Source organism: Dromiciops gliroides, chromosome 5 (assembly GCF_019393635.1).
Source record: "Dromiciops gliroides isolate mDroGli1 chromosome 5, mDroGli1.pri, whole genome shotgun sequence".
Classification (NCBI taxonomy): Eukaryota; Metazoa; Chordata; class Mammalia; order Microbiotheria; family Microbiotheriidae; genus Dromiciops; species Dromiciops gliroides.
Window position 1 is genome coordinate 301,071,333 of NC_057865.1, and position 23,317 is coordinate 301,094,649.

Here is a 23,317-nt window from a genome sequence, read left to right on the forward strand (position 1 = left end):
CTATGAGCTGGCCGCCAAGGGAGCTCTGGTAATCTTCAGCTGCACTGTCTGGGCACCTGGGGCCAGGAGGCAAGAGGTCCTCCCTCCTCTCTGGGTTCAGTCCATACAGACACTCTCATTCTGTTCTAGGCAGGACACTGATAAACTGAGGAGGGAGGCCCCAGAGGAGCTGGATCAAGATGCCCCCAATTGCCCAATTCCTTTGAGGACTTGGAGTATTGAGAAGGGGCCTATGACATCTGTCCTCCAGTACTGGGGCTGGAGGAGAATGAGGCGCAATGATTGGGGTTTGCAAAAAGGCAGGAGGAAGAAGCCTTCAGGCTTGGAGGAAGGAGGGCTTTCCTAGTTTTTAGAACTGTTGGACAGCAAGGTGGAGAGATAGCAAGCGGGGCCTGGAGTCAGAAAGACCCGAGTTCAAAGCCCGCTTCAGGCACTTGTGTGACCCTGGGTAGGAGCCCTTGCCCAGTGTGTGGAGGGGGCAGGGTTAGCTCACGGCCTCCGAGGTCCCCCTCGGCTCAGAAGGGCAGTGATCTATGCAGGGCAGAGTCCCCGTTTTAACAGGAGGACACTGGTGAGGCCGGGCCGGGGCCTCCAGCACACCCCAGGCCTATTCGGGGACACCTCGCATTGGCCCGTGCCTGGTCCTGGGATCCGGGCTTTTGTCTGTGTGGCTCGCCCAGGACCCTCCGAGAACCTCAGTTTCCTTAGGTGTAAAATAAGGCGGGTCTGGGAGGGTTTCAGCTCTTTGAATGCCCGGACTGCTCGCGCTTCCGCTCTAACCGCTCGGGATTTGAACACAGTAGGAGCCTAATAAATGTTTCCTGACTGACGGTGTAAGAAGCGGCGTCTAGGAAGCTCCATGGAAACCAGGAGTCATCAGGTTAGTTACTCCGCTTCCCCTTACTGCACTCCAAGGCGGCCCCTGCCTCCTGTCTGGCCACGCCCCCGGAGGCGTGGCCAAAGCTGACGGCATCCTACCGGGCGCCTGCCTTTCCCTTCCTCCGCCCCGCCCCTCGGAAGGTTCCCTCAAGGCCCCTCCCTTCTCCCTCTTGGTTACCCCGCCCACCGCTGAAGCTCTTCTGAACCCCTGGCGCTCTCATTGGGTCCTTCCGCCCCCTTCTCCTGCCCTGCCCACATTGTGCCTTAGGAAAGTTCATTGTTTGGGCTCCACCCCGCTCCTTCGGACTCCTCGGACGCTCTCATTGGCTCTTCCCGGTTACGCTTCGGCCCCGCCCACATTGGAATTTTTTGGGAAGTTCATAGTCTGGGTTTTATCCAGTCCCCCTTCGACACCCTCGGATGCTCTCATTGGGTCTTTCCGCCCCTCCTCCTGCCCCGCCCACACAGCAATGCTTTCGGAAAGCGTCTGATCTCGGCTCCGCCCCGCCCCTGCAGGAGTGTCTGGCATCCTCATTGGTTAGGGACAGAATGCCCCGCCCTTTTGGCGCTTCCAGCCCTCTTCCCTCCCTGTTCCCTCGTCCGTTTGTGGGGGGGCTGTTTTGCATACGTGATGACGCAGGCGGCTTCGCGCGTCCGCGGGGAGCCCGGACGGCGGCGGGAGGGGGGGAACCGCTACCCGGAACCCCGCCCCCTTCCCCGGCTCCGGCCGCGCGCGCGCGCCCCCGGCCCGGCCCGTAAAGAGAGAGAGGGAGAAGAGGGACGGAGAGATCGCGGCGGGGCCGGGCCGAGGGGCCGCCATGGAGGCCGAGCCAGGCCCGCCCCAGCTGTGGCTCAAGCGGCGCCGCTGCCTTCTCAGCCTCGACCGCCCGCGGGCGCTGCTCGTTTGGGGGCCCGCCCCGGACCCGGGCCGGGGCCCGGCCGCAGCCCGAACCCCGGGGCCAGGTGACTGCGCGTGCGCATGCGCGGGGGGCGCGAAGGGAGAGGGGAGAGGAGAGGCCTCGGACCCCTCCCTGTGAGGACCCTTTCCTGACCCCCGGTGCCAAGACCGGCGGTGCTGACCTCCCGCAAACCCGGCCGGTTGCTCCCCTGGGCCTCAGTTTCCCCCTCTGGAAGCTGGGGTGCCCTCCCCGAGGAGTCAGTCTGGGGGACGTCTGCGGTGCCTCCGTGGTCCCCCCCCCCCCCGTACAATGGACTGCTGCGAGCCCCCGTGGCGTGTCGGCTGCCCTAGACCTTGTCTTCGCAGCCCCTGCAGGCCCCGGGGGGGAAACTGAGGCCCGCGGAGGGGAAGCCCGAGACCAAGGTCACCCAGGATCCGGCTTCGGCCGCCAGGCTGCCTGGGTTCTCCTCTCAGCCTCCCCAGTGCTCCCTCTCCGGGGGGTGGGGGGCAGCATTTATTAAGTGCCGGCGGGGTGCCCGCACCCCGCCGAGCTGGGGCCTCCCCGGGTGCTTGGGGGCGCCAGGTTCTGAAGGGGCCAGCGGGCAGGCTGCCCTTCTCCCGCTCTGGCCCTGGGTCCGGCCTGGCCACAGAGGCCCCGGTTTCGGGTTACACAGGCTGCTCCCCCTCCGTGGGACTTGGGGGAGGCGGGTCCTGGCCCAGAGCAGCCCTGGAGCCCTGATTGAGAGGTCCAGGTTTGGGGCAGGGGGACTGGACCAGAATCATGGGCACCGCCCCCTTTCCTGAAAAAATGCCGATTGTCGTGTGGCCCATGGGTTCCTGAAGTTTCTCCCGTGCATCTAGTGTGAGGTGCTGTATCTGTCCCCCAAGGGACCCCAGTCAGGTCCACGACAGCCCCCCCACTGCTTCAGGGGCTCCATAAAGCAAAGCCCACGATCTCACTGGGGGACCCTGTAGCCCCTCCCCGGCTTGGCCCTGCCGGAGGGGAGGGAAGCCCTCCAGTCCTGGGGAACTGAGGCTGGCGCTGGCTGCCAGGAATGGGGGTGGGCCAGGTAGGAAAGGGTGGGGAGTGGGAGCAGGAAAGAGGAGAGGGCGAGACAGTGGGTGTCCAACCCAGAGCAGCCTCTTAACCTTTCTGGTGCCCTCCCAAAGGAACGGCTTCCTGTGTCCCAGAGATACAGGGCACTGCCGAGGGAGCCCGTGGTGCTGGAGTACAGCTGGCCCGCCGGCCAAAACACCACCGACCTCCTGGCCTCCCTGCTGAAAAGCTCCTCACCTGGAGACCCAGGCCGAGGGAGAGGCCGGCTTCCAGACTGGGAAGAGATGAGCTGTCAACTTGCTTCTAAGGGCATGGAGCCTGGGAGCGGCTCTGGAGGTGGGGAGCTTGCCCTGGTAACCCTGAGCTATGGGCCCCATCCTCTTGGAGGCCCTGCCGTGGTACTGGCACTTCCCAGCCAGCCTACTCAGGCACCCCCTGGGACTCTTATGCCAGAGATGCGAAGGCACCATGGAAACGCTGCTTCTCTGTCCTAACCTAATGGAAGAGGGCAGAATTGTGTCCTTATAACTTAACCTCAGTTGTGTACTCGGACCCGGCCTCTCCCTGAACTGTCCCTCCTCACCCCCCCCCCAGCTAGCTGTCCTGCAGTGACCGAGCCAGAGATGGCACCTGAGAGAGACAGGCAGGGGGCTCCCCACGTCTCCTCCTTGCCTTCCCCTAGGCCGCCTCCTGGGTCCTGCCGTTGAGTCTCCTCAGAAGGGCACTGACAGTGAGGGGAGCCTGGGGAGGTCCTTCCTCTGCTATGCCCAGATTCCCCTGGGCACCCAGGAATCGTTCTAGCAGAGTATCCTCTGCTCTTCCCCTGCCCCCTTTTCCCCTGGCATTTGGTTATAGAAGAACGTACATTTTGTTGGTGGATGTAGCTTTTTTCATTCAGGGCGTCTCCTACTTGGGCATACCTAACCTCCTGTCAGTCAGTCAGTCAGTCAGTCAACTGGCATTTATTCCAGACTTGCAATGGGCTGGGGATTGCCCTCCTCAGTGAGGGTGCTGCCCTGGGCACAGGCCCCTGCACTCAGGGCACTCCTGTAAGTTCCTATTAGTCCAGGCCTAAGTAGAACTCATCTAAGCCTAATCTCTGTGGCGCCAGTCATTGTTTCTAAAGGAATCTTCCTGGCTCCAAAGGGTCACTTGACAGCTGGTTTATAAATTGGAGCAGCAGATGGTAAAGCAATAATCTGGGTCAGGAAGACCTGAATGTGAAAGCTGCCCCCCACTTCCCAGGCAAATCACCGTGCCTTTCTCAGCCTCAGTTTCTTCATCTGCAAAATGAGGATTTAGCACCTCCCTCCCAGGCTGCAAAGGTGGTGCATTCAGAGCCCATTGCAGACCCCCAGATGTTAGCCTGGAATTTCTGCTAGAGATGGAGCAGGGGACTTCCCTGCTAACTCACTGCTTTGTGGGCTCTCCTGACGAGCTCAGGAGGCTGAGAGTTATAGCCCTGTTTTCTCCATTTCATCGAGGAGGGAAAAGAGACCCAGACTCGGGCCCCGAGGACCCAGTCTCACATCCTTCCTATGCCCTTGCTGGCTCTGGGCAGGTGCTGAGCTTCCTGTTCTCTAAAAGGAGCAAGTTGGACTGATGCCCCAAGGTTCTTTCCCGTCCCGGCTTTTACGTGGGCTGTGTTCGAGGAAGGAGCTGTGTGGCGCCTACCCTCCTCCACCACCTCCTAGCCCAGTGACCCAGGATGGGCCATGGCACTTCTTTTGATCCCACTTTCCTCCTAGGTCAGCTAAAGGTAATGATCCTCCCCAAGGATACCAGCCATCTCCCAATGGTCAGATCCAAGTGCCTTTGCTCTGTCCTGGGCAGCCTCGGATGGTGCATCACTCCCTCCTCCTGGGGGAGCTCTCCTCTCTAGGTCTTCCAAATACCCCTCCCTCCCTCCCTCTTTCTTTCTTCCTCCCCCCCCCCTCGTCCCTCTTTCTCTCTCCCTCTCTCCCCCCCTTCCCCTTCCCTGTCTGACTGCTCCTTCTCAGCCTCCCTTGCTGGATCTTCCAGGTCACACCCTTTAACCTCAGGTGGGCCCTCTGCTCTTCCTCTGTCCTGCCTCATGGGCTGTAATGGCTATCTCTGCTGACCTCCCTTTCCTGCCTTAGTCTCTGCTGACCTGCAATCTGACCTTGCCAGCTGCCTCAGACATGTCCGACTGGACGGCTCTGAGACATCTTGAAATCAATCTGTCCAAAACTGAACCCATTCTGCCCCCCAGCTCTTCTGTTACTGTTGAGGGCACTGCCAGCGTGCCAGTCGCCCAGGCTTGCATCCCATCATCCTGTTTGGCTCTTAGTCTCTCTCACCTCCCTCCCCCTGGGACCCCCCATCCCATCTGTCAGGGTTACCTTAGTAACATCTCCAATGCGCCTCCTCTCCTCTGCCCGCCTCTGCCCTGGTGGAGGCATCACCTGGACCACTGCATCTCTCCCCACTTCTGCCCATCTTCCTAAGTGCGGGTCTGACCCTGTGGCCCACTCTGCTCAAGAAACTCCAGTGGCTCCCCAGCACCTCTAGGTTCAAATAGAAAATCTTTTGTTAATGCCCTTCACAAGTTGGCCCCTTCCTGTCTTTCTGGTCCTAACAGCTCCCCCACCACCTGACCTCTGCGTCACTCCTCGAACTAGACACTCCATTGTTTGAGTGGCTGTCCCCTGTGCCTGGGACTCATTCCCACCTCATCCCTGCCTCCTGGCCTCCTTCACGCCCCAGCTAAAATCCTACTGTCTTGAGGAAGCCTTTCCCAATTCTCCCGCATTCTAGTGCTTCCTTCTCTTGGTTTTTGGTGTTGAGTCGTTTCAGTCATGACCAACTCTACATGATCCCATTTGGTGTTTTCTTGGCAGAGATACCAGAGTGCTTTGTCATTGCTTTCTCCAGCTCATTTTGTAGATAGGGAAACTGAGGCAAACAGGGCTAAGCGGCTTGCCCGGCGTCACACAGCTAGGAAGTGCCTGAGGCCAGATTGGAACTCAGAAGATGATCTTCCTGACTCCAGGCCCTGCACTCTGTCCAGCACACCCCTAGCTGCCCCTCCTGTTGGTTATTTCCTGTTTACAGACCTGTTGGCACGTTGCCCCCGCAGTTAGACTGTGAGCCCCTTGAGGGCAGTCACAGTGCCTGGTCCACAGTAGGAGCTTAGTGTTATTGACTGACCTTGTGGGATTGTAAGGAGGACAGAAAGGGCATTTTGAGACTCAAATCTGCCCAGGAGTGAGTGGTTATGTGCGTCTGGCTTAGGATCTGAAAAGGCCAGTGTTTGCCTTTGTCTTGTGTGGAAGCCAAGGGAAGCAAGACGGACACAGTCCCAAGTGCTCCAGGTCACTGTGTGTGCAGCCTGTGCAAGTGAAGAACCGGAGGCTGTCTGTGACAGAAGAGAACACTTCTTCTGTCCTCCTCACCCTGCCCCCGTCGATGCCCGGCAGAGTGAAGACAGAAGCTCTCCATGCCACCCCTTGCTGTGTTTTCTGAACAGTCTCACTGGCCCTTTGCCATGAAATCAGACTGAGAAAGGGGGTCTGAGCAACGTGGCAGGAAAGGACTGAGGTCACGTGGCTCCCGTGTCCCATGTGAGACTGAGGGAAGCTCAAGGCTGGGCTTGGTTAGAGCCGCAGGGAGCGTGTCACATACCTGGAATGAGAATATGCAGAGCAACAAGGTTGTTTGGGGGGTTTTACCCCACTCCCAGAATGGGCCCCGAGGAGCAGGTTTTGGTTACGGAACTTGATAGAGTGTTTGAGAGCCCTGCTCTCCGAAGAGGACAGCTCAGACCTCCTGCCCAGCGGCCGTGCTGTCGCTAGAGGTTTCATGCCCGCTTTCCTCTTGGTTGATGCTACAATAGCTTGTTGGACCGGCCATTGGCAAACTGGAAAGTGATTGACCTCTTTCTGCTCAGCTTGCTCAGTGGGCCTGGCAGGCCTTTGTGCTGAAAGCTGGATCGGTGCCTGTGCAGGTCAGCATCATGGGCTGCCAGAGCCAGATCTTTTGGGCAGCATTGGAGAGATGTGGCTTGTCTTTGGGGAGCAGGACTTAGGCCTGACCTGCTGGTGGGATTCCTAAGAAGTCTCTGGATTGTGTTTCTCCCCCGTTCCTTTCACAGGCCAGAGCAAAGCAATTCCTCTCTATGTCAGGCCTTGCTAACCCTGCCTTGGACCGTGTGCTTGGGCCGGATGTGGTGGATCCTGAGATCTGATTTCCTTTTGGTCTGAACTGTTCATACTTGTTCTCTGGAGAGCATCCACATTCTCCAGGCCTGTTCCCTGAGATACTGGAGGGCACAGGAAAAGACAGCTAATAGCCACGTCTCAGGGGATAGGTATGAGGTTTGAACCTCCACAGTTGTGCTCGGGGCCTTGAGAATGCTTATCAAGCATGGCTTCTTTGTGTATTCCTTACTTTCTAGGGGGCTTGGGGGTTTTTTTTTGTTTTGTTTTGTTTTGTTTTCACGGGAAATGAGGGTTAAGTGACTTGCCCAGGGTCACACAGCTAGTAATTGTCAAGTGTTTGAGGCTGGATTTGAACTCAGGTCCTCCTGAATCCAAGGCCAGTGCTTTATCTGCACCACCTAGCTGCCCCCGTATTCCTTACTTTCTAAGCCTTAATTTCCCATTTATTTAGAATTCTGGATAAGGTCATGGAACCTTCCTAAGAAATGGATTCTTTCTTATTTTCAAAAACTTCAGGGCAGGAAACAGGCCAGCCTCTCTCTCTGTATAAAGACAGTGGGTCTGGGGTCTGGTGGCCTGAGTTAGTGAGGAGCAGGGTTAAGCTCCAGTGCTGTTCCTGTAGGTGGGGAATACCATTTGCTATAAGACTTGGAGTCTGAGAGCACAGACAGGCCTGCACCCGCCTGCTGCACCGGCCTGGGGGAGCCGATGGTGCTCTGAGCCACTCGCTCACACCATCTCTGTGCCTCCCTCTTGGCATGTATAAATTGGAGAGCATCAGAATCCTTTGACAGGGGTCGCCGTCTGCTCTAAATCCTGCATTCCTTGGGAGAGAGAAATCGGCTCTGGGCTCAGCCCGGCCTCGAAGACTCCCCACGGTTTGCCTCCAGCCCCCTCCCCAGCCATACTCTGGCCAGGGGCTGGGCCCAGAGTTGGCCCTTGTGAGGCTGTTTCACCTGCTCTGGCTGCCTTCTCTCTGGGAACTTCCTCTGAAGGGTTTTCCCTCCTAATTCCTGTTTCACTGCTGCTCATTCTCACTCAGCAGAACATCTCGCACTGACTCCAGTCATTTCGTTGGTTTATTTTCTCTCGCCCACACGATGGAGATCTCTGAAAGTCTTTATTACATTTTATGAGCTTGGGAATGGAAGATTAAACAAGAATTCTGGCCCTGCCTTCTAGGTGCATATTGTGTAATGGGGGAAAGACGAGTGACTGGCAGACAAATCAGCAGGGCATGAGGTGGCATGATGGGATGAAGATAAGAGTCAGGCCCAGTGCTCCGAAACCCGCAGAGGGAGGGAGGCAAGCCCGGAGAGGCTCTTCTGGACCCAGGAGGCCTTCTCCATCAGCTCCCCAAACTGGCCTAGTCCTTGCTTGAAGACTTTCAAGACTTGGGGGTGCACTCCGTGCATGGGCCATGGCCAGGACAGAGGCCATGGGGGAGGTAGCTCATGTGAGGAAGCCAGTCTGGCGAAACTGCAGAGAACAGAGAGAGTCACAGAACCAGGTGGGGAGCTGCAGCCATCTGGGCGTTACGGCCACAGTCGAAGTCCAGAATACTACGGTCTTTGCAGATGTGCGAGTGGCACATAAGGTCAGCCTGCTGTAGGAATGCTTCTCTGCCTCTGGGCATTTTTTCTGCAGACAAGTCAGAGCACAGCTTGCCAGCTGTTTTCCTGAGCCACGGTGTGTGCTTTAACATGCTTCTCTGTCACAGCAATAGCTCTTTTCTCTCTTGTATTGCCGTCTTTTGGGGGGACAGTGCGCCCAGAGGTGCTGCTTGGACTTTGAAGATGGCTCCTCAATGGCCTCCCTCTCTCCAGTCTGTCTTCCCCACAACCACAGACAACTCCTCCTCAGGCCCCGAAAGATAGAGCTGGAAGGACCTTGGGAGCTGCCTAGGCCAGTGTTCAGTGCCTGCCTGGAAGATGTCTGGCCAGGCCAGAGAGGGCCTGTTCTGGGTGATTAGGAGACAACCAACTCAATGTGCTGCTTTATGTAGTCTGGGGTGTTCATAGGCGCCTCTCCGATTTACACACGACACCAGAAAAGCAGCTTTGTGGCTCATGATGAGGCCCCAACAGGCCCCTGGCGTGTGCAGGGGTTCCCCTAGAGAAATCTGGTTACAGCCTTTCCATCCCCTCGTGGGCCCTGTGGCTCCTGGAGGCTTCACTACCACATGCATTGGGGGGGGGGCGGGGCACAGACTGGGCCTGGAGTCACTTAGGAGCTGGGTGACCCTGGGCAAGCTGTTTTCTTTAACCCACTGGAGAAGGAAATGGCCAACCACTCCAGTATCTTTGCCATGAAAACCCCGTGGACAGTATTGGTGTGCTGTGGTCCACGGGGCCACCAAGAGTCAGACACGACCAAATGACTGAATGGCAGCCGTCACGCTGAGCTGCGATGACTTTGAAGGGAGGCTTCCTGTCACATGCCAAGTCTACCCTGTAAATGAGCTATTTTGTCACCAGTCTATGAAAGAGAAGGAGAAAGGGCCCATTTCCTTCATTTCCTAGTAAGGGAATAAGCTCTAGAAATGTGAGAACTGCTCATTGAGTCTTTGATTTAGGGAGTTTGCTGTTTGATAGCCAGCCAGTGGCCTCCAGGTTTTGTGCCTTTGCAGCCTAGTTTGGAAATTGCAAGTACTTGCAATAAAAGATGCAAAAAGGAAAAGACCTAAGGGCATCCTGGGGCTTGATCAGCCTTGGGTGAGTGGGTCTTGTGACTCTGCAGGAGTCGCATGCAGTGGGTGCATTCACCAGACAGCCCTGAGTCAGAGCAGTTACACAGCACCCCTCAGTCTGACCTTTGTGTAGCAGCAGGCATCAAGTTTTCCTGAGACTGTGTATTTCTGCCAAGGTCACTTCTTTGCTCCAAAGCCTTCAGTGGTTCCCTTTTACCTCTGGGATCAATTAGCAAACATTTATTATGAGACTAAAACACAGATTTCTCAGTGTGATGTTTAAGGCTGAGGTTTGCTGGGGCAGATTGCACACACTGGGGCGCAGGTGGCATGCTCTCCGGGGAAACACCCTAACCCATCAGTCACCTTGACCCAGCTTCTGGCTGGAGGGAGTTTACAGTTTCCACATGAGATTGAGCTGCATTCCTTCAGATGTTTGAGATATATTTTTGGTTAGTTGGACTTTTAGCTATGCCATTAACTTCTGGAACTTTCTACTTCCAACATCCTATCTTTGTGAAGCGGGATGTTTGAGGGGATTACTGTGATTAAGAAAACCCAAAATCCAAGCACCATGTGGAATTCAGTGTGAAATAGGAAATGAGAATGGCTATGTCCAGTCTGATTGGAAGGTTTGAGAAGTTTGCAATGTCTGCAGATGCACACATGCTCTTAGTAAGTGGTTGTGGTTATTTAAGAATGAAATCAAAATATTATTTTTCCAAACGGTTACTAAGTTGTTGGGGCAGAAATACTTACTCAGTTTTTAGACCAAACTAGTCCCTAAACAGAACTCTTAGATATTTCTTTTGGCCTGGGGCATGGTGAAAACGTTACTGAGACACTAAGGGTGCTGTGAGTTTGGCTTCCGGCTTGCCACAGCCTCCCTCCAAATCTGCCTTTGCCATCTTATCTCCCACAGTCCCCTTCTCGGACGCCAAGCGCTTGGGGCCCTGATTTGAGAAGATTTCCTGTGCTCACTGTTCCATCACCTGAGCCTTTCCCGGCCTTCCCTGTTTCCTCATCCCTCCCTCCTCCCCGATCCGGCTCATCATCTCCTCCTCCCTGCTTCCCTTGCTTGTTAGCCCAGAGTGGTCACGCTATAGGACAGTGTCTGATTAAGTGCAGAAACAGTCTTTGGTAGGCTAGGGAAGCCTTCAAGTGCATCCCAGAATATGGATCGAGTTATCCATAGAAGATGCCAGTTATGTTATGGGCCCTCGCTGTTGCTCGGCAGTCTTCCCATACGTCCCATATCACCTCACTCCCCCACTGATACTCCTGGGTTTCTTGGGCATGGGTTCCTGGACTATCTCCCTGGCAGCAGCACCCTGATGGTGCCTTGGAGCTCAGCTGAGGCTGGTTGGCCTACCCTGTCGGTGCCCGCTGTTTGATAGTTTGCCTTGGTGGCATTGTGGATGGCGGACCCCTTCCTCAGAGGCATTGTTCCTCCGGATGAGGGCTTTGGGGTGGCCGAGTGAAGATCGAAGGATTGAATCTGTGACAACAGTGATGCTGTAGACAGAAGTTTGATGTTTTGGAAGAAGGGTGAGTTCTGAGGAAAAGGTAATGAGTTCTCTTTTGGACAAGTTTACTTTAAGATGTCCAAGAGGCCATTGGTAACGTAGGATTGAAATTCAGGGCAGACGCTGGCGTTGGATAAATCAATTCAGGAGTCCTCTCCATAGTGGCAGCCAGGGGGCTTCATGGATGGAAGCAAGACTGGGAACTGGCAAAACAGGAATTCAAATTCTGCATCTGACACTTAGAAGGCGCATGGCCCTGGACAGGTCATTTAACCTGTTTCAGTCTTAGTTTTCCCAGTTATAAAACGGCATTAGTAATGGTACCTCTCCCACTGGGTCACCATGAAGAACAAGTGAGATCATTTACGTAAAGTGCTTTGCAAACCTTAGTCTTAGATAAATATTAGGTGCCCCTCCTGGATCACTGCCTTGTCATGGCAGAGGCTCTGACTTAGCTCAGTGAAAGCAGGAGCTGCATACTTAAGTCAGACAGGTCATAGTGGAGAGTTCTGACAAAAGGGGATCCACTGGAGAGGAAAATGGTAAACCCCCACCCAGGATCCTTGCCAAGAAAGCCCCGTGGATAGGATTAAAGGCCCAAAGAGGTAGCCTTGGCGTGGTGTGCTATGGTCCATGAAGAGTAGGAGCAGCAACAAAATATTTGCTGTTATAAGATGACAATTGAACCCATGGGAACTGATGCTATTAGGGAGTGTGTCGATGAAGCAGCAGAAAGGAGACTCAGGAGACTGTAATGTCCCAAAGATCCTGAGAGGAGAGAGAATCCAGGAAGAGGGGGTGTTTGGTAGTGTAGACGGTAGCAGGGAGGTCGAGAAGAATGAGAACTGAGAAAAGCCAGCAAAATAACTTGGCAATTAAGACATCCCTGGTCAAAAGCCAGGATTACAAAGGTAAAGAGTATAGGCAGCTTTCTTGTAGTAGTTTGGCTAAGAAAAGGAGGAGGGGGCAGCTAGGGGGAGCAGTGGATAGAGCACCAGCCCTGGATTCGGGAGGACCTGAGTTCAAATCCGACCTCAGACACTTGACACTTACTAAGCCTCATTGTCCCGCCAAAAAGAAAAGAAAAGGAGGAGAGGTACATGATGATAGCTTCTGGGGATGGTTGAGTCCAGTCTAGGGAGAGATCTGGACAGGTTTGAAGGCAGTAGGAAAGGATCTTGAGAGGCTGAAGGTGAGAGAGAGAGAAGCAGGGCTGATTGAAGGGCCGTCTGACGCAGAATCAGGGAGGGATGGGATCAGGGACACACGTAGAGCAGCCAGTCTTGCCAATGAGACGAGCCGCTTCGTTGGCAGAGACTGCGGTCTCTCCTTCAGTTTTGAAGAGGACCAGCAGCATCATAGGCTGATGTCTCGACTCAGGTGTGGATTGGATTTAAGCAAGGCCTAGTTGCACGACGTTGTCAGCCCCGCTTTGTCTTCCAGAGTCACTGAAGTCCTGTGGCAAGACAGGAGTCAGGACGGTTGGCAATGGCCTGGAATGCCATGGATGGCCGTGGCATCTTCGGTGTCTGACCGAGGCACCTGCTTCAGCCCCCTTCATGGCTGTTGGAACAAACCGTTCTCGTCCTCCCGTTCCACCTGGGGAGCCATCACGTGCTTGGGGTAGACACCCCACAACTCACCGACAGCTCTGAGGCCCTTGGGTTACCTTCAGCCCGGTTTGGCTCATCTTGTGGGTAATGGTGGCCTCTAAAGTGTGATCATCCCTGTATGTGGCGGAAGTAGATGGAAAGAGGAGGTCGTGGGATTTTTGAAAACTGGAGAAACTGTGAGTTTGAGGGTCTAAGCACAGGAAGGAATTCAGAGGGCAGTGAGCCAGATACAACTCCCTGAGAAAGGAGGGGAAATCCCGGGGCCTGGTCTGTGGAAACCAGCACAATTGGAAGAGGATTGAACACTGTAATAGAGGGAATGCAGAAGAGGAGAGGGCATTGGCTGGGCTCCAGGCGGGTTCCCGGGCCTCCTCAGGGGCTGGTGGGAGGGAAAGTTCATCTAGGCCTGGAGGGGTAGCCAGGGATGAGGAGTTAGATGAGAGAATGGACACAGGAGGAGGAGGGCAGGAAGCCGTCCAGAACAAAGGGGAAATCCTTCTCAACACAAGAGGCCTGTGAGAGAGGCCTGGGGTCACGAGGGCTCGGAAACCTTGCTTCTCGTTGGCTGGAGACGTAGGGAGAGGCCCGCCGACGATTCCTACAGCACTAGTCATTTGTTCCTTAGGATACTGCCAGGCGTACTTGTTACCCATTCTATGATTAGTCTATTGGGAGAGGGGCGTTGTGGGCTAGGGGGAAGAGTCCTGGAGGTGATGTGACTGTTCCATTCGGCTGCACATCCCGCCTACGTGTGCTTCACAGGGGCTCTTCTGCCCTGCTTACCTGCAGCCCATTGGATCTTATGCTTCAAATAAGAACAGTGGGTTGGCAGCGCAGTGGGTACCGTGCTAGACCAGGAGACCGGAAGAACCAAGTGCAAGTTCTGCCCCAACCTCCTGCTGGCTGTGGGGCCCTGGGCAAATCACATCACTTCTGTCTGTCTCCGTTTCCTCCTCTGTAAAATGGAGATAATAACAGCCCCCACCTCCCAGGGTTGTGGCGAGGTTCAGATGTGATGGACTTTGTGAGGTGCTTTGCCAGCACTATAAACACGTTCGCTGCTATTCTGATTGAATCCCCTTCCAAACTTTTATTTCACAATTAGGGTGGGTTCTGACCGAAAGTCTGTGAAAAAGAATAGCGATCCCCAGTGGAGAAAAGACGGAAAATGAATCACTGAGTGTGCGTCTCCATTGTCACAAGAGGATTTGTGTGGGTGACATCTCATCCGGGATGCCTCGGCCTGGAATGGGGGGTGAGCTGGGTGGATGGGCCGCACACGGGCAGGCCGAGGGTTGCCTCAAGAGCCTGCGATACTGGAAGTCTGCGAGGGCATTGGGTGGGCCTTCTGTGGGGTGGGAGTCGGGGGAAGGAAGTGGCCTCTCTGGTGGGATCCTGGATGCCTCCAAAGGTTGTTGGAGCCCTGGTATTGGTTAATGGGGCTGTGGGGCCTAAGCCGGTGCTAGGCTCCAAAGGCTGCCTTTGGTTCCGGCCCTCCTCCATCTTATCGTATGTGTCAGTCTCACTCTTCCTCCCCTCTGTGGTTGTCTTCATTGGACAATGTGTTCGAAAGGGATCTGACTGGAGCATCACCATGGAAAAGTGCCTGAAGCCTGGAAAATGTTCTCATTCCCCTCCACGGGCGATTGCTTTTTCACCCTAGGCAGAGCCTTCCTGGGTCACGCACTCATCTAGAGATTTGCAGCACTCAGCAAACTCAGCTCGTTTCTGTTGGATTTGTAACAACAAATGTGGCCTTCTCCGTGGCCCAGCAGAAACTCCTCCTAATTGCTCACGTGCTGTATACCATTTAAAGCATGTACAGTTCCAAGTTCTGTGGTCAGCTCAGGAAAATCCAATAAAATTAACAGCATCTCATAGCAGTGTTTTCCATTTGTACCAAGGACAGCCAGATGGACAGTACCAGCCCTGGAGTCAGGAAGCCCTGAGTTCAGATTCAGCCTCAGACACTTGGAGGGTGTATACCCCTGGACCAGTCACCCAAGCTGTGTCGAAGTTTTCCTGATCTCTACCTCTCGGGGCTGTTGTGAGAATCAAATGAGATAATAATCATAAAGTGCTTGGCATATAGTAAGCCCTACGTAATGCGAGCTGTTACTCTTGCCACCCCCGCTGCTACTACTACCCATTAACTAGAGAGGAGCATGGTGGCAGGAATGGCAAAGAACAGATGCCCCTCAATGGCAACCGGGAGTGGGGCGGGGTTTTCCTGGGCTGTGAGAAGTGAAGAATGTGCAGAATACAGAGAGGCCTGGAATGCCGAACCATGAGAACACTGGACACAGTGACTACAGCCACGGACATGGAAAGACACATGCAATTGGGAGACTTGTGTAGGACGCAAGAGCTGGCTCGCCCTGTGCAGAGGCGTCGTGCACCACACCTAGCTTCATACTCACTGATGACACTGTTTTGTCTTTAAAGACATCTTTGGTCTATGGGCTGCTTCTCAGGGAGGAGGAGGGAAGGGAGGGATACTTGGAAACCAGGCTGAGGTATGAAAACAGTCACTTCTTTCGGTCAAATGCTCTTAGTAGGGTCATCCCATTAAAGCCAGTGTGCAGGGCAGTACTTTGTTTTGTTCTTCTGAATTGTTGTGGGGTTGGAGTTGTTTTCTTTTTAGAAGAATGAATGCATTTGGCACTTAGCTTTGCGGATTCATCCTGTGTTTGGTGGGACAGCAGAGTGGCGCCTGTCTTGTCAGCAGAGGATTGAGAATTCACTGTATCGCTATCCTGCTGGCCTCTTACACACCTGCCCTCTTTTCATCCACGTCATTAGTTGTTATCATTGAGTAAGAGTGTGCCAAAGATTCCACGGTGTTCACATTGTCCTCCCTGGCCCACCAAGTTTTTTCAACTTCTATGTTGTAAAGTGATCCATTTACCAGTGAGGAAGCTAAGACTACAAGGTGCTAATGACTAGCCCAGGGTCACAAAGCTAGTAAATATGAGGCAGGATTTGAACACAGCTCTTCTGTCGACAGGTCCCAACCTCCTTACATTGCGCTGCCCAAGTCTATCACAGTTGATCATTGCACAGTATTGCTGTTTCTGTGTACAATGTTCTCCTGGTTCTGTTCCCTTCACTCAGCATCAGTCCATGTAAGTCTTCCCAGAGTTCTCTGAAATCTGCCTGCTCTCTTACAGCTAGAGGGCTGTTGTAAAGAGGAAATGAGATAATATAGTAAAGTGTGTAACGAGCCTTTAGGCTCTGGGAGAGCTGTTGGAAGGGGTCTTCAAGGCCAGCTAGTTCAACCCCTTCATTTTATAAACAAGCAAACCCCCAGATGCTACCAAATCTTGTCAGTTCTCTTGCATCGGCCCCTTCTTTCCTGTCCCCCAGTGATCGCCCCAGCTCAGGCCCTCATCACCCATCGGGATGGCTAGAGTCCCCTCCCGATTGGCCTCCTGGCCTCTCGTCCCTCTGCTCGCTGATCCGTCCTCCTTCAGACAGCTGCCAAGCTCTTCATCTGAAGGTACAGGCCTGACCACATCCCTCATCTGCTTCAAAGACCTTCAGGGGCCTCTGAGATGGCAAATGATTCTTTCCATATGGTGATCTCTCTACATTGACTCCTTGAAGCTTCACTACAGCCATGGAGATATACGGCACGTAGTCTTTTTCTTTTTAAAATAAAAGAGATTTTGTTCATGTCTTTTGAGTTTGCATTTCCTAAATTTTCAACTGTGCCCTTCTCTTTTCCCTCTCACAGAACCATCCTTTATAAAAAAGAGAAAGAGGAACAAGAAAAAGGCACTTTAGTAAAACCACTCCATGAATCAGAAGTATCTGACACTGGCCCCAGTCCTCCCATGAGGTCATCTGCCAAGGGAGGAGGGAATGGAAGAGGGGCAGGGAGGCAGTGGCTTTTTCCTTGCTGTTCTTTATACTTTACAAACATTTCCGCCGGGGCGTTTTCTTTCTTCTTTTTCCAAATGGACTGTGCTCCATCGTCATCTTCTTACCTGTCACAAAGATTAAAGTGGCATCTGCCTTATTTTTGCTTCCAATACTTTATGAATTGAAGTGAGAACACTGGATTTTATCTCCCTTGAATATGCTCATAAATTTCTCCCTTTAACATTGGCTTTTCTCACTGTTTGTCTTGACAGATACCTGTTCAGTTCCTGTTTCGGAGATTATCACTGTAGAAGAAACTGAGATTGATGAGAAGCACTACCATAGTGGAAAATGGCAAAAAATGTCAAAGCCTTATGCCTTTACAGGTAATGATGCAGCTGTCCCGTGGGGTCCTGGGAAGGTCAGATCTGCTCCCTGCTTCTTTGACATATGTACAGGGGCAGCTAGGTGGCGCAGTGGATAGAGCACCGGCCCTGGAGTCAGGAGTACCTGAGTTCAAATCCAGCCTCAGACACTTAACACTTACTAGCTGTGTGACCCTGGGCAAGTCACTTAACCCCAATTGCCTCACCCCCCCCAAAAAAAAAAAAAAGACATATGTACAGACCCTGTCTGAGTTTGGTGCAGGGTTGTTGGGCCACAATGGACCTGCTCAGTGTCCCACAGGTTATTTTTCCTAAAACTTTCCAGTATGAGTTCTTTGCCCCCTCTCCTTCTTTCTTTTTTTGTGGGGCAATGAGTGCTAAGTGACTTGCCATGGGTCACACAGCTAGTATATGTCAAGTGTCTGAAGCTGGATTTGAACTCAGGTCCTCCTGAATCCAGGGCCTATGCTTTATCCGCTTTGCCACCTAGGTGCCCCCTCCCCTTCTTTTGCATCATTTTATAGCAAAGCATTTATCCTTTAGTCATTAATGCACCCTGTTTATTATAGTCATCATGCAGCCTAAGACATTTGACAGCCTGGCCAGTTACTCTGAATGCACTGAGCCCCTGAGGATCACCCACTTGGGACTGACACATGTGTTTCTTTTTGTAGTGTACTATGTGAAGAGGGCACGGCGTCACCGCTGGCGGTGCAGTCATGTGACCTTCTGGGGCACGGATGAAATGCTCTGTAACCAGTGGATACAGACGCTCAGAGAGTTGCTTGAGAAGCTGAGTAAGTTTCTGACATCTAAATGTACGAAAAAGAGAGGAGTTCATTATTGTCTTGTTATCCTCGGTGGGCCTTTCTTTGCCCCTCCCTTCCTTGGGATCCATCCTTAGCGGGGTGGGGCTTGATTGAAGTCATTGTTGAGGGGACCCTGACTCAGTGGAGCACCCATCCCTCCTGGGCGGTGCTTTCAGTCTGGACAGGATCAAGGGGAGGGGCTACACAGCAGACCCCTTTCCAGGCTGCCCAGGTCAGGTGGCCTGGAGATTATTTTCCAGTGAAGACGGGGGCTTGTTCAGACGTGTTGACGTTGTGGCCCAGTAGGGCCCTTGTGTTTCATGGTCTTTCCCCATGTGGTCAGCCAGCCTCCTTTCATTCTTGCCCACTGCACAAGGAGCCTCATTTGGGAAGGCCCCTTCTAGTTGTTTTTTTTACTTTTTCCTACTAGATCTCAGCCTCACAGCCTTTTCAGCTTTGTTTTACTGCCCTCCCTCCTTTCATTTATTGCCAGGCTCCTCACCCTTTTCTGTGTTCAGTCACCACTTCCCCCCCGACCCCGCCCCAATTCCGTGGTTATTGAACATTTACCTTTGAGCTTCTAGAGCCAGTGAAGGGCTTCATTCTGTGTAGAATGATGTGAAGAGACACAAGGACACTCTTACATCTCGTTTTCATAAGTCATTGTTAACATGAGTGTTTTCTGAAGACACAGATCTGCCTCTGTGGTAGTGGACTCACTGACTCACTTTGACAAATATTTATTTAAAATGTACAAGTTGCTTCATGAGTTAATAAACTTAGATAACCCTTGTTTCTTTTCTCTGGAGGATATGATATCTAGTAGGGGATAAGACATGATAATCTATAATCTATAATCTATACAACGAATATTAAATAAGTTCATTAGAATAGAATAACAAAACAGACTGTGAAAGAAGGTCTCAAGGAGAAGGCCATTGCCCTGAGAATTTGGGTGGTGCGCTTCTCTTCCTAAAGCAGGTAGCTTTGGAGTTGGGTTTTTTGTTGTTGTTGTTGTTGTTGTTTTTGGTAGGGCAGTGAAGGTTAAGCGACTTGCCCACGGTCACACAGCTAGTAAGTGTCAAGTGTCAGATTTGCAGGTCCTCCTGAATCTAGGGCTGGTGCTTTATCCACTGTGCCACCGAGCCGCCCCCTGGAGTTGAGTTTTAAAGCATAAATAGGAATTTATTAGGTAAAGTTGGGAGGGGAGGGCACTCCAGGCATGGGAAGCAGTATAAATAAAGGCATGGAGTTGGGAGATTTTTAGGGTGTGTTCAGGGAACTGATAAAGAGTTTCATTAAATTTGAGACGATATGGAGGCAAAGTCATGAGAGACAAGGTTCGTAAAGGAGGCTGGCTTCAGATCGCAGAGGGCTTGCAGTGCTGGGCAGAGCACCCGGAACTTTACTCTATGGGCTGGACCCGATCCGTGCAGAAGGGAAGATTAATTTAGCAGTGGTGGGAAGTTAACGGGCATTTATTAGATGCCCAGCACATTCCCAACAGGTAGCTAAGCCCTGGGGGAGCAAAGAAGGGCAGAGTAGAGTCCCTGCTCTTTAATGTCTGCCAGGCATGTTCTACGCAGGGGGTACAAAGGAAGCCCAGGACACAGGCCCCACCTTCCAGGAGCTCCCGGTCTAATGGTCTAATGGGGAAGACAACATGCAAACTGTGTACAAATGACCAAGAGAAGGCCCTGCAGAAGGTGGAATTGTGAGTGGGACTGAGGAGAGCTGGAATCCCAGCAGGGGGACAGACCCTGAGGCACAGCCTGGGGGAGTCACTGGAGGGAGCCCCTGGGGCATTGAATGGGGGCGGGACTGACAGGAGGAGGGGCTTTAGAAGGCTCACTGGCAGCTGAGTCAAGAATGGATTGTAGTGGACAGAGACTGGAGGCAGAGGTACCAGCCAGGAGAAGCTATGGCAGTGGTCCAGGTGTGAGGTGCTGAGGAGAGATGCATTCAAGGGATGCATGCTGCAGAAGTGAAGCGTCAGGCCTTGGCTCCATCTTGGACATGGGGAGTAGAAGAGAATGAAGAAGCCAAGGTGACTCAGGCCGGGAGCCTGAGGGACTGGGAGGAGTGACAGGGAAGGGGGGAAAGAGAAGGAGTGGGAGGAGGAGAACCAAGAGGGGGAGGGCGTCTTGAAAAGGTGGATAGAGCACCGGCCCTGGAGTCAGGAGGACCTGAGTTCAAATCTAGCCTCACACACTTGACGCTTACTAGCTGTGTGACCCTGGGCAAGTCACTTGCCTCACCAAAAAAAAAAAAGAAAAAAAAAAGGTCATGGGCAACTTTGATAGCAGGTCTTAGAGCGCTTGTTAGGACTGTAGTTATTTGCCATCTAATGGAATACAAAGATAGACAGTCCTTTGCCTCCAAGAGCTTCCATTTTATTAAGAGAGGTCCAGCATGCGCACAGGTAAATAAATCACAAAGTAATTTGAGGACGGAGAGGGCAGTAATAGCTGGAGGCGGCCTGGGTTTAAGAAGGGCTTCATAAAAGAGTGGACGACTGAGCTGAACCTTGAAAAGAAACATTCTGGCAAGGTGTGCCGAGTCTGTGTCCACTGTAGGCGGGCCTGACCTCCTGGACCACTCCTGCTCCTCGGCCAGGCTGTGAGCACTGACTGCTGTGTCCCAGGGCTCGGGCACACATCCAAATGAAGAGAAGGTCCCTGCCCTCCAGGAGCAGATGGAAGAGGGAGGGGAGGGGATGGTGTGAGGAGGCCACGGTGCCACAGTCTGCAGGATCAGAAGCACACCCAAGAGGGCAGTGAGGCAGGGCCGCCTGCACCCATCCCTAAAAGAGCCCCGGGAAAGAACTCACCAGCGGAAGGAGTATCCAGGGGAGATGTCCCAGTCTGAGAAGGCCCTCAGCCCAAGAAGTTCCAGCCTAAGGAGGCAGCAGAGTCACTGTGGCCAAGTCCAGAGTGGAAACGGGGTGGCCACCTGGGCCCATCCTCAAAGCGGAGGCTCCTGGAAGTCACAGGAGATCCAGCCCCGGCCACTCGTCTCTGGCTGGAGTTTGTGACCCGCTGTGGTTTCTCCTTGGACTTCCCCAGCCCATTTGTTCTACCATTCGTGTTGGGCCTTTTATGGGAGTAGTGGGGGGGGGGGAGCTGCGCTCCTCCTCCATCTTGGCTCATCTTCCCCAGGCCATGAATAGGATGGGGGACCTTAGCGAAATAGCCATGTGGTGCCTTGGGGGAAGTTCAGGCAGAGACCCAGAGGAGGCGCCTCTGGGGCCAGAGCGGAGCTCCGTTGGGCAGCTCTGCAGAGCAGGCAGGGACACATCCTCGGCCTCCACTTGGCCTCTCTTCCCGGGGCTGTCGGGGGTCTTTGGTGAGGTAGGCTCTGCCTCAGTGCCTATGAGTCGCCTTCCCCAACAGAGCCCCACACACTTTGGGAAAACCCTATTAGTTCTATGGTTGAAAGGTTTCTTTTTTCAATTGCTCGTGTTAACATTTGTTTTACCCTCTTTTCATTTGTTCTCATCCCAAATGGCTTTGGTTCTCCTCAGTACGCCTTCTTCCTCGCGTCTTTGTTTCCAAAGTTCTTTTGCTCATGACTTTTGAATCACATTTTTTTGTCGCAAGTTTTGTGCTTGACTCTTGAGTGAACCAAACAAATATTTAAGAAGAGTCTACTCTAGTCAGTCACTTTCTCTCAGAGTAGTTGGTGGACAGGATGCCTGATGAATGTGGACCCAAGTTTGCCTTTTCTTCTTTTGCTTCTCTTCCTTTTTCTTTATTCCCTTTTTTTTTTCTTATCGAGCCTGTCCTGTGGGAGACGCCTTGTGCTGAGCATCTAAAGGGAGTCCAGAGAGGAAGCCCTGGCTTCAGGTCTTGTATCTGACGACCCTAGGGCAGTCACTTAACCCCTCGGTGCTCACAAGAGGCTCTGGAATGGTGGCTGGTCTTCCTGCCTCTTCATCAGACGCTCTGTCTATGGAGGAGGCTCTTACATGAAAAAAATGGTGCAATGGCGCTCCCACTATGAAAAGACTTTAAGGTTCTGAAATCATTACCATGTTTGTTTTGTGAATGCCTCTCTTATCTGCACTTGTGTCATCATTGTTGACCCATTGTGATTCAGATCTCCTTCTTTTCTCCCTGTAGCATGTAGACCAAAGCACTTACTTGTGTATATTAATCCCTTTGGAGGAAAAAGACAAGGCAAGCGAATATATGAACAGAAGGTCGTGCCGCTGTTTAATCTAGCGTCTGTCACTGCTGATGTCATTGGTAAGGCCCCTCTCTTTGTTTTAATGAAATCAGCAGAGCGTATTGTCACTGTAAGTGTTTGCGGAAAGGTGCCTTTTGTGTGTGGCACGGGGTGTGGGGAGAGCCCTCCAAGAAGACTGGCACTAGCATCTCCCCTGTGACCCTTGTTACCTGGCTCATCCCTCTGGGAACAACCCTTCCCCAGGAGCACTCTGCAGACCTTGGAGCGCTATGGGAACGTGAGCTCTTCACAAGGATTTATGAAGCACCTACTGGGGTGACAAAGATAAGCAAAGCTGCTTTACAAGATGATTGGCTTAAACAGAAGGTTAATTACTCACAATTCTATGGCTAAAAAATCCAGGTTAAAGGGTACAGCCTGGCTAGATGGGTGGATGGGCTTCATGAGATCAGGGAATGCTATCAAGAGCTGGAAGGAGCCTCCCAGGTGACCTGAGTTCAGCTTGTGCCGCGTCCAGAGGCCCTCCAACAACACTCCGTGAATGCGGGAGCGGCCCCTCCCTCACCCTCTGTTGGAAGGCTCCCGGAGATGGGCAGTGCCCGTCTCCTGCAGCGGTGCCAGCCCAGCCAGTTTAGGGAGGCTCTAGTTCTGAAGACCTTTGTCTTGCCCCAGGCCCGAGTCCTCCTCCCTCTGTCTTCACCCACTGTCTCGTGCTCTGCCCTCAGAGGCCAAGCTAAAGAGCTTGGATACAGGCATGTTCCACAGGACAGCCCTTGAATGGCTGGACGGCCGTGTGGAGGTCTTGGATATCCCAAGAGGCAGAGTCCTTTCCACTGGCCTTCAGTTGAGTGACCTCTTGGCTGTCTGTCATCTGTGTCTTTAGAACTGAACACAGTGTCCTAGGTTTAGCCTTGCTACAGTTGTAGCATGACCTCACCTCCTCGGGAGTGTACCGAGAACCCGGCCACCCCGGGCCAACATTGAGCCACCACTGGATGGTAGCTCGCTGAAAGCCCTGGAGCTGCCCTATACCTGGCCTGGCCAACCCCTCTGCCTTTCCTGCATAGTTATTTGGGGAGCTCGACTTCAGTACCTCTTGTTGGCATGATTGAGCTTCTCGGTCTCTCCGGCCCTTTGTTCTGGCCTTCGGAGAGCTCTCTGTTGTATAAGGTATTGGCTCTCCATCCGGTCCAATCGGTATTTATGGTCATGGATGCCAGCAATAGA

General features: G+C 53.1%; 1 protein-coding gene across 2 annotated transcripts in view; it reads left to right on the forward strand.

Moving 5' to 3' along the window:
• The first annotated feature begins 1,614 nt into the window (after positions 1–1,614).
• The window catches only part of CERK (ceramide kinase), a 46,070-nt gene continuing 24,367 nt past the window's right edge, over positions 1,615–23,317 (forward strand). The window contains exons 1-4 of one of the 2 annotated variants that reach the window (XM_043966466.1): positions 1,615–1,842; positions 16,980–17,093; positions 17,768–17,890; positions 22,024–22,149. In XM_043966466.1, coding sequence (XP_043822401.1) covers positions 1,698–1,842; positions 16,980–17,093; positions 17,768–17,890; positions 22,024–22,149 — 508 coding nt within the window. In that variant the 5' untranslated portion in view covers positions 1,615–1,697. The remainder of the gene's footprint in view (positions 1,843–16,979; positions 17,094–17,767; positions 17,891–22,023; positions 22,150–23,317) is intronic. The other variant, XM_043966464.1, reaches the window with a different exon arrangement.